General features: G+C 35.5%; 1 protein-coding gene across 1 annotated transcript; it reads left to right on the plus strand.

Moving 5' to 3' along the window:
- Nucleotides 1-3,466: 3,466 nt before the first annotated feature.
- On the plus strand, nt 3,467-11,024 carry LOC105624386. The gene is made up of 11 exons (XM_012205751.1): nt 3,467-3,554; nt 3,710-3,979; nt 8,184-8,450; nt 8,546-8,884; nt 8,954-9,073; nt 9,175-9,350; nt 9,788-10,076; nt 10,199-10,280; nt 10,388-10,532; nt 10,598-10,787; nt 10,873-11,024. Exons 1-11 carry the CDS (start codon nt 3,467-3,469, stop codon nt 11,022-11,024), a joined length of 2,118 nt encoding a protein of 705 aa, XP_012061141.1.
- The last annotated feature ends 223 nt before the right edge of the window (nt 11,025-11,247 follow it).

The following is an 11,247-nucleotide window of genomic DNA, read 5'->3' on the forward strand; positions in this document are numbered from 1 at the left end:
TCATAAATCTACATGTTTCAGTAGCCGAAGGATGCATTCAGATACATCTTATTATCAATGCATAAAACAATGATTAGTACGTCTAGGCAGTTTATCTTACGTTGCAAATCATCTATGACGTTTCCTAAGATAATTATGAGAAAAACGGAACTATATACTATGTAAATTTTTTACTATTGTTCTGAAAGGAGCAGTAAAATAAAGTTATGTAAAATAGTAGAATAGTTTAGAGTGTATTTCCCTGTAGTTCGTCACAGTAATGTATCTGTCTAATGTACATGGAACGAATTTGCAAGAATCGTAAATGACCCCATAAACGCCCGATTCGTTTTACGAAAAGACAGCTTAACGTCGTGACGCCGTAATTGAATCTTCATGGACTCTCGAAAGCCTGTCATAATTATGTAGTACAAGACCTCCACGACGCTGCATTATCCAAAGATGGCGATCGTGACTTAATAATTAACGGTTTAACGAGGATTTCTGGATTCAGATAAACGCTACGGACATGCATTTAACTATAATAATCATTAATATAAAATTACCTTAATTATTTGTCAAGCGTTTAGATATCATGCATGTTGAGAACCTTTCCGAGAGTGATTTTTTTTTCTATTCGACTTTTTGTTTAATCTGTAAATGTGCTATTTTACGACATCAGGAGCAAGCATAACTGCAAATCATCAACCCATAAAAGTCTCATTTCCTCCCTTTGCTAATCGCTGGAGTATGCTAACAATCTCCTATAATTGGTACATAATCATGTATCCGCATATTATAATGACTTTTATCGGCAGAATCCTAGCGGAAAGTAATCAAATTCTTCGCTATCGGGGGAAACGCGTTTCAATAAGAAACACGACTCGTCAAGTACGGTAGGCGTGCGGTTCGCACGAACTCATCGACGATTACCGGAAGTGTCGATCTCGCATGGCGAACGTGCCTTGGGCGCCTGCGGAACATCACCAGCCTGCGAACCTGTCGACCAGGTCTCGCGCCAGACGGGACTGGTTGTGATGTAAAGGTCAGGGGCATCTTGTGTACGCGGAATAATTTTTTCCCGCGCCTACAACGGTCGGGAGACACGACGTCTACCGTGAGATTGTTAAGGTCGTTCATGCTACCATATTGCATATCTTGATTACCGCTTGATATAAATCGACGTGAATTGGAACACGAGAATATATCGTGACTGTAGATAACGAAGAGCTCATTTATCCTATGCCTGAGTTGTTCGATTTCGATAGAAACGTGAATTTCATTTTAGAGAATTGAGAATTTTTTGAGAAGATTTTAGAGAACTTGAGAATTCCAGTGAGACATTCCGCAGCAAACAAATTAACGTTATTTGTTGTCATTTGGATATCATTTAACGTCTTTTTTTTTATATCAAAATGACGATAGATGGCATCAGTTTGCTGGCATCTGTTTGTTGGAATGTAACTAATCGATGCTAAGTTTAATAAATCTATAAGTTTCATCTAGACCCTTCGTCTTATTCGCAGATGAAAAGGTACGTTCTGTGAAATCCCGGAAATCCGAGTTTCTCAGGTAACTCGTGACCCCGCATAAGATGAAGAAGAAATCCATGCTTCTTCCGCGCGCGCGCACGCATTTCTTTCACCTCGGCAGTCGCATTAATCTTCGTAACAGTGCATCAACCTGCCTACCGAGCGCGCCTAAGCGCATTCCTCATTGTTAGCGCGCGACTTTGCCACGACGTGCATCTCGTGGGTGCGGGATTGCGAGGAGAGACCATGGGGCCGCATGATGGAGAGGGGAGGATGAACCTTTGGCCTCAGTGCAGGCCACGATGTGGCTCTCCTTCCCTCTGGCGATCTCCAATGGAGCTCTATTATACTTGGTGACCTCGAACTCCACGAAACTACGTGGCTAATCTCGAGTTGTTCGGGTATGATGATCATATCTGTATTCTTGTTATCGTAATGTAGGCTGGCAAATCAGACGTGCACGAACGGGAAGAAAGTTGGTCAGCAAAGTTGACTCGTTGGGAAATCGGGTGAACTGCAGTTGCACACAGATTTATGTAATAATGGCATTGTTCAAATTCTTGGAGCATCCGCGGAATGTATTCAGCGTTGAAAAGATAGGGGAGATTCATATAATTTTATTATCACTTGTAGAAGCATATTAAACATGGTAGACAAATGAAAAGTATTGATATGTAGAACATTTTGTGGTTTTGCAGACATTAGACTCTCGTTTCTTAAGAAACTAACATCCTTTGAATAAAGAAATTAAGGACGATAACGAAAATGGCCGGGTTTCAGAAATTACCAGCATTAACGTGACATGTCCGCCACAGGCTAGGAAAAGATTGATTGTGAAGGAAATACGCACGTTCTATTTTCGATGCTCACGCATGGCGGTCAAATTATTTCTTGTGCGGCGCTGTTATTACTGCGAGATAAATTATTCGAGAAAGAGAGAGCGTGAAAAGCCGATCTCACGAGCTAGAGGATCGAACTCGTCCTGTCGAGACTCGAGACCTACAACATCGATGAGAACGGTGAGAAGGGCGTCTCCCGCGTAACTAGATGCGGGAAAGAACAAAAGAAAAACGACAACGGGAAGAAACTAGGAAGCAGTCTCGTGAAAACGCGAGCAAAACGTAGTCCCGCATGGTGTGCGGGAAGTTGTAGCACTTGCAGACTTGCAACTAGCAAGCAGATTACAAGAATACACTCGACGGAATATCAAACGACGCGATTTTTTTTTTTCAATTGTATCTCGGCGTAATCATCTTCTCGAACTTTTCATGAGTACTAAATTCTCGTTCAACAAACGACCATATCGTTCAGCAGATTCTCCTGCGCTGATGAAGCGTGTAACCGGGATGATTAACTTTACCCTTTCATTAGAATCGACTCTGATCGAGAATTGTACTGGATTAACGTGTATCTGATTACTGGAAGTGGAATTTCCGCGCGCACAATCGTTTGAATTTATATTCAGATATTGCTTCATTGGAAAAGTAATGCTACACGTATTTCTGCATATACTAGTGTGTATTATGTAATTTTTTAATTATTTGTCGGTACGTCGCGCAACAATTATTCCTTGTAGGAATGCTGAACACGGAAAGAATAATTTTGAATTTGTTGAAAAAAAATTGAAAATCTATAGTTTGTTGCTGGATTAGCTGGATACAGATCTAAAAATAATTTTGTTGGATGGTTAAAATAATTTTATTATCGAAATTTGAACTGATTGCTAGAATAAACACTTTTTGTAGCGTTGCTCATCATTTTTAAATTTCCGGTATAATTATTTTGATAGTCCAACAAAGTGGTTTTCAGATCTATATTCAGCAAAATTTTTAAATCTTTTAGCAAAATTATTTTTTCCGTGTAGGAATTAGCTCCACGCCAATTCGAAGAACAATACTCGGTCAGGCTAATTCTAATTACAGCTTCTGTAACTGGTTTCCTCATTCTCATTGCAGATGGGCTCGTTTGCGATCGGAACGGTAACAGCCACGGCCGCGAGCCTGATATTCATGGCACTGTTGGCGAGCGGCGACGGTGCGTTGGGTAAGTTTTTTCTAAAATTAGTCGAGGCTTTCGTCATTACGTTCTGATGGAAATTTGTGTTGAATAGAATTCTATAAGAACTTTTCGATTGCTCATGTAATGAAAGGATGTATTGAGGATGCTTCTGTAGAGGCAAAATTGCTTCCACGTTTCAGCTAGGACGGCGTTTGAGAAGCTTACCGACTACGATTACCGCGGCACTACCTATTACAGCGTGAGGAATCTGTCGTTGTACGAGTGCCAAGGATGGTGCAGAGAAGAAGCAGAATGTCAGGCAGCCGCGTTCTCATTCGTTGTGAATCCCTTGGCGCCGATGCAGGACACCCTCTGCCAGCTGCAGAACGAAACGGCCGCCACGAATCCGGCAGCGCAGCCCCAAAGAGCCGCCAATATGTACTATATGACAAAATTGCAGATAAGATCCGGTGAGAACTGATGCATCAGTTAACGGTTAAACATTTAACACTTACAACATTCTTTCGATTCTTGAATATTCTGTGGAATAATAAATGCAGCTATTGTTATAATAATATTCGTTAATGTGTGATGATCCGGTTACCCAGGAAGCGGCGGATGAAAGCATAGTAAACGGAGAAAGAAAAATGACAAATGAAAAAGATAATTTACACAAGATTGAAATTTTTACGATGGGAAAGACCGTTATGGTATTTGTGTGCGCTGCAAAATAATATGAAGAATAGACCGTGAAATACGATAATCCGAGTTTTAAACTCAAAGCGAATAGGTTTGACAGTATCGGCATAGTGGCTTTCACAAAGCAAATGTTAACTGACGGTATTTCGTCGAACGGAAAAAAAGTCGCCCAGATAAACAAAACAATTTAAATTGTTACGTGCGGCTAGTTAGAAAATTTAAAAACAATTTGATTTGCTTAGGAAAACAATAAATGTCATGTATCTTTACAAATAAAGATACATTTAAATCGAATGCATTTAATGCAAAAAATATTATTATGTTATTTATAATATATTTTAAAATAGAATGAATCAATCAAATTACTTACGCTAATTAAAAATTTTCTATTAACATTTTCATAATAGAAAAAATATAATGTAATATTTACATGCTATATTATTGATATATACCGAAAAGTAACCAAGGATCATTTTTTTAGAAAATAATATTTCAAAATTAATTTTACTATATAAGACACACAATTATATTATTACAATTATTATAGTTATCATTACTAACATTATAGCGCCAAGTTGAAGTTAAATGTTGGTACTTTAAGCAATTTTTTCTTTTAAAAGAAAATGTATAAGAAACTTCTCACAGGTGGTCAGGTAGTCAGTTCTTTGTCCGTTTTTCCCTCGTATATTCGCGCAAAATAGCCTTTACTTTTCAGATTTTCTTCGCCGGCTAGGTCATTGAATCGGCTGCTTTACAATATGTGCTAGTATTTGTGAAAACTACGCTGAACGCATTTAAACAGAAAGGTTGTCACGAAACTACCTGACGTCCGCAAGCTTTGAAAATCCTTAGAATTTTGAAGAAGGTTCTAATATTAACTTAAGTCTGTTTAATATCTTTAGATATATGCCGCAGTTCATTATTTATGAAAGCATTTTATTACGTTGGAACATTAAGGGTGTTATTTTATTTGTGCGTTTTTATTGTACGACAAAAATGCACAAATAAAATAGCACTCTAATAAAAGGATTTAAAAAAAATTAAATAAAATTGCTGTTTCTGCAAAACATATGATTAGTTTTTATATTGACATATGCATCCATATAAAATTTAATTGTACTGAATGTTTAATAATATCTTAAGGAAATAGGTCTTCCGTTATTTCTTTTGAAAAAAAACTATTCTGCCGTACACACATATACGCAGACATAGGCATTGACTTAGGAGGACAGAGCACTTTTCACTTCCTCCCCAATAAAATTATTGATAAAGTGACCCCTTCCAATAATTTTTATCTTTTGTTCTTTAACAAAATATTTTTTAACAACTACAAATAATTAAAATTGCGAGACAACGTTGGTTAGGCGATACGCTTGTAAAATTGCTCTGTGGCGAACTAATGCGTCGTCTACTGTCGAAAAGAAAGCTTTTTTTTTTGACTTTGTGCATTGAATATTCTGTTTGTACAATTTGTTTTCCATGTAAAAGATCTACATACTTCAATACATTTCTATCTCCCTCTCTCGATAATGTCAAGATTATTAAAAAAATGGTCATTATTTGAAATGTTTTCGCCTTGTCCTCTCTCCCCCCCCCAATATTTTTTTCCAAATCGACGTCATTGTATGCAAATAATCTTTGTAACTTATTTACAATATTTTAATTAATCTATTAGAATACATTTCTCCCTATAACATTTTTCTATAAACTCCCACAGTTGCATATGATTTAATATTTTTTGTGAAATTCTTCAATACTTCAAATATTGCTAATATCTGGTTTTATTCAATATTTCAACATACGCTCTTCCATATAATTCCATATAATCCAGGAATTTTTGGAGGAAAATTTCTCTTCAAGAAATTGCGTGTTGTCTATTTAACGAGTAGAGCGATTTTCTTGGTGAGTTGTTCCGCGTCGTGAGGCACTTAGCCGTCATAAAACCGCTCGCTACCTACTTCGGCCGATGAACAGAATGAACGAAATTTCGAAAAAGAATGGGCTTTGTTCCAGTGATCGTTACAAATCAGCTTACAAACTGCAGAATTTTACCTTTCTTCAGTTTTCCTTGCAAAAGAAAGACACTTTATTTGTCCTTATGCTCTATCCCGGCTCGTAAAACATATAAAGGATTCTATTCAATTCTTGAAAAGAAAGAATAGAATCCAGTTACAATTATTTAAAATATGCTTCCATTGAAAAAATATATTATTATTATGTTATTATTATTTATAATATATATTATTATTATAAAAATATATTATTATTATATCTTTTTCAGTGGAAGTATTTTAGAAATAAAAAAAATTTTTCAAAGAATATTTTTGGAATCTACATAAAAAGTAATACCCAAATATCTACAGACTTGCCACAAACCTAGAAAACCGGGGAAAATCAGGAAATTGAAATTGATCATAGAAAACTGGGAAAAGTCAGGGAAAAATATAAAAGAGACTGGAATTTTGAACTTTGTTCACAATTCGCTTAAACTACTCCTATTTTAAATAATTTTTATAATTCTTTAAATATTATGTCTGATGTTATAGTCAAATACGTTAAAAACTTGTATACTTTAAATGACTTTTTAAAAATAATCAGAATCATTTTATTCATTAATTTCATTTGATCACTCTTTTTCGTCATAATTACATTCTTTTTTCCAATACTAATTTATTTTTTATTAGCTCGAATTTACCTTCAAAATTTTATTATGCTAAATTTTATTAAGCTTCTTTTATCTACTAAGTTTTCGATAATATAAGCTAGCTTTCTTACAATTCTTGATTTTAAATGTTACAATTTTTTTACATATTTTTGAATATTAAAATTTTCACATATTTTATATTGGTCATGGAAATTTCTCATTTTTATCTGGAAAACCTGAAAAAGTCAGAGAATTAATTAATTTTAAAATTCATTTTCTATGATAACCCTAATCTGGAATTTCTAAACTAACTGTCTATAGAAATCAAATGATTTATTTGCAGAAATTATGACAATGTTAACTTTGCCACAAATCATTATTACGTAAATTATAAAATAGTAAAGTTACAGCCAATTTTGTCATTTTCAATAAAAATTGTGCAAGATTTTTTAGAATTGAATGTAGAATGCAGTAAATATTTTACATAACCGATTGATAAAATGAGTGCCTTATTAGCCTGACGAAGCTTCGCTCAGAACGAACGATTTGTCAGCGGCCACGGTCAGGAATTTGTATGGCCGGCGGTGATTCATCCGTGAAGTAGTCATGCGTCGCAGCGGTTCGTTGGCACCGCTTCCGCCATCATCGGCAACTCTAGCGCCGGTTTTGAGGGTGTAACAAAAGAAATTGGAACGCCGAACGGGATCGGCCGAAATACATTCCAGGCCCGTGTGCCAAAGAGTGTAGTTACGTGCGTCATCATCAGATAGCGATGCCAAGTCACATGATAGTGTCTCATGATTTTTCATCACAGAATCTTTAGCAATGGGCTTCACACAATCCTTCCGTTTTTTATTATGTCATACAGGAATCTCGATAAACGTTTCATTATTTCAAAAAAGAAAGCAATAAGTTAAAGAGATTTTCAAATTATTAACAATGATGTCTTTAGTTATCTTATGATCTAATTTTTTGCCTGATGCTTTATTAATCGAATATAAACAAATTTATTTGGATTAGAATTATGATTTTTCTGACTTTTATCTAATGATTTTTCTTGAATTTGATTTTTTTCTTTTTATTTTTAAGGAGAAAATGAAAAAATGCGATAATTTTCAAAATATTATTTATTAATATTATTAATATTATATTAATATTACAATAATATATTAATATTATTATTATTGAATCGTAAAATATGTAATATTAGAATATTTGTATAGTTACAAATAAAACGTGTTGTAAAACAAATCTGCGCAGATTGTATCATAAGTTATTAGAATGCATATATAATACAAAAGAGAAGTAAAAATATCTCTATATTATTTTAGAAAACGTTTGTTTACGACCATGGGCCTTCGAGCGCATCTCAAATAAAATGATTCGTGGATTGGACAACGCATTAATTTACACGTCCACAAAGGAAGCTTGTCTCGCGGCTTGCTTAAACGAGCACCGCTTCACCTGTCGCTCCGTTGAATATAATTATGTGACGCTCCAGTGTCATTTGAGCGATTCAGATCGTCGAACGACGGGTCAATACGTTCAATTCGTGGATGCGCAAGGAGTGGATTATTTCGAAAATTTATGCCTGAAAGGTAAGCGGTTGTGAAGAAAATGTTGGAAAAATAATTCTAGATATATTGTCGAGGAAAAAGAAATAAAAATTATCTATTTAATCGGGTGCTAATAGGAAAAGAGGCATGTAAGGCTCAAAGGATCTTCCAGATGCCCAGAATCGGTGTGGCAGACGATAAGGTTGCACAATATGCGGGCCTGCACTATTACACGGATAAAGAGTTGCAGGTTCAAAGCGAGTCCGCTTGCCGATTAGCCTGCGAAATCGAGAATGAGTTTCTTTGCAGATCTTTCCTTTATCGCGGTGCGCCACAAGGGTCGGCTTATAATTGTCAGCTCTTCCATTTGGATCACTGGACTCTCCCAGATGGACCTTCCACGTATCTTAACGCGGAAAGGCCTTTGATCGATAATGGAGAACGAGTTGGCACCTACTTTGAGAATTTCTGCGAAAGTAAGGGATGTAGATTAAGATAATTTAAACATGTATGCGCGATGTATTAATCACACGTTATTATTTTAGAGGGTACCGGGCCAATATCGGACCCGTTGCCGGTCGTTTTTGAGACTACGGAAGATTCTACGATAAACAATCTCACCCGAAACGACATTAATTGCGACAAGACCGGAACTTGTTATGATGGTATGGAATAAATTGATATAATAATATAATATCATATAAAAATGTAAATTTAATATCAATCTTGTCTAATTTAATATTAATCTTAATGATTAATATTACAGTATCGGTTGACTGCAAAGATACTCGTATTGCTGTTCAAGTTCGTACAAATAAGCCTTTCAATGGACGTATTTATGCTCTCGGACGATCTGAGACTTGTAATATTGATGTTATTAATAGCGATCTCTTCAGGCTCGACCTCACGATGAGCGGACAAGATTGTAATACTCAAAGCGTGGTAAGTATAATATATAAAATAACGATAATAACATTGAAAAGTAATGTAACTGCATTTTTTAAAGAGTTTTTTAATTGTAATAATTTTTGAAAATTATTTGGTTTGCATTCTTCTAAATATTAATTCTTGCATATGCTACAACTTTATAATTACAATATTTTCTATTGATGCTTGAGAAATGCTTAAAAGAAATTACCTCAAGCAATTAGCATTATTAAGTTACAAATATTGTATCACATGCCCAACATTCTCAATCTGTCACATTTGATTATTATTTGATCATTCATTATCACTAACACTGCACTGTCATCAATACAACATAATTGTTTTCTCCCATCTTTATATTAAAAAAAAAAACTATAAAGAATTGACGCTAATGCACCCCCTCTCTCTTTGAGTACATAATCTCTGTTTGTACTTTCTTTTCACCATGGCAGCGTGACGGTTTTCAGACTGGAATATATTCAAACACGGTTGTACTGCAACATCATTCCGTGGTAATGACAAAGGCTGACAAAATCTACAAAGTTAAATGCACATATGATATGTCCTCGAAGAATATTACATTTGGCATGATGCCGATCAGAGATCCAGAAATGATCAGTATTACTAGTGCACCAGAAGCGCCTCCACCAAGAATTCGCATCCTCGACAGCCGATCGCGAGAAGTTGAAACTGTACGCATTGGTGACAAATTGACATTCAGAATCGAAATCCCAGAAGACAGTAAGTTTGCTTTCAGCAAATTAATTTTTCTTTTAAAAAAGAAAGAAAAGTTTAATAACGAAAAATTTAATAACATATGCGTTCCTGACGAATTTACAAAAATTAATATTAATATTTTGCAGCTCCTTACGGCATTTTTGCTCGTAGTTGCGTGGCTATGGCAAAGGACTCGAAAAGCACGTTTCAAATTATCGACGACGAAGGGTAAGTCGATTTTATTCTGTTAAATATTTCTCATTTATGCTTAGTAAAAAAAATAAAAAGCTAACAAAAATCTTAAATTTTAAAAAATCTTAAATTTAAATTTTCAGATGCCCTGTCGATCCTTCCATCTTCCCCAGTTTCACTCCCGATGGTAACGCTCTGCAATCTGTATACGAGGCCTTTAGGTTCACCGAATCTTACGGCGTGATCTTCCAGTGTAACGTGAAATACTGTCTAGGACCTTGCGAACCGGTAATTAATTGATTTCTCATTTTTCTTATTATAGGAAAAGAAAGCCTCTAATAATTTCATTTCAGGCTGTTTGCGAATGGGGACGTGAATCCGTTGAATCATGGGGCAAGAGACGCAGAAGAAGTATTGCAAACTCAACGGAGGAGAAAGCTGAAGATATGACTTTGTCTCAAGAGATTTTAGTTCTTGACTTTGGCGATGAGAAACAGTCCGATTTTCTAAAGAGCGATGCCAGCATAGACTTTAACGAAGCAGGTAAAATTATGAAAACAGATTCGTATACCTGGAAATAAAATGTTTTAACTCGCTACAAAAATTGAATGCGCTATTGTGTTTGCAGACAAAACAGTGACCATTGTGGAGCCATGTCCAACGAAAACTTCAGTGCTAGCGCTCGGGGTGACGTGTGCTCTTTTGGTGCTCATCTATATTTCTACGATTTTCTGTTACTATATGAAGAAATGGCTGACACCTCGCAAAATGATGCCTTAAAGAATGAAAAGGATTCGTTTGCAGAGCGCATTTGCAAAAGTAAATGGGAAAAAACGATAACGAAGAGTGCGAGAGTTCACACATACATTCACACGCACATACACGCATACTCATGTCGTAAGTTATCAAAGGATTCATACTTCGCTCTTTCATTTCTATTGTATGTTCATTTTCATTATATCTACAATGGATAAAGCGCACACATAAAAAGATGGAAGATAAG

This window comes from Atta cephalotes, assembly GCF_000143395.1.
Source record: "Atta cephalotes unplaced genomic scaffold scaffold00077, whole genome shotgun sequence".
Lineage (NCBI taxonomy): Eukaryota > Metazoa > Arthropoda > Insecta > Hymenoptera > Formicidae > Atta > Atta cephalotes.

What these genes read in the sequence shown, in the direction of transcription:
- LOC105624386 (XM_012205751.1), top strand. Translation starts at nt 3,467, where the DNA reads ATGGGCTCGTTTGCGATCGGAACGGTAACAGCCACGGCCGCGAGCCTG. An exon ending in AAAATTGCAGATAAGATCCG is followed by an intron (nt 3,980 to 8,183) that starts GTGAGAACTGAT and finishes ATATTATTTTAG; the next exon opens with AAAACGTTTGTTTACGACCA. An exon ending in CAAATTATCGACGACGAAGG is followed by an intron (nt 10,281 to 10,387) that starts GTAAGTCGATTT and finishes TTAAATTTTCAG; the next exon opens with ATGCCCTGTCGATCCTTCCA.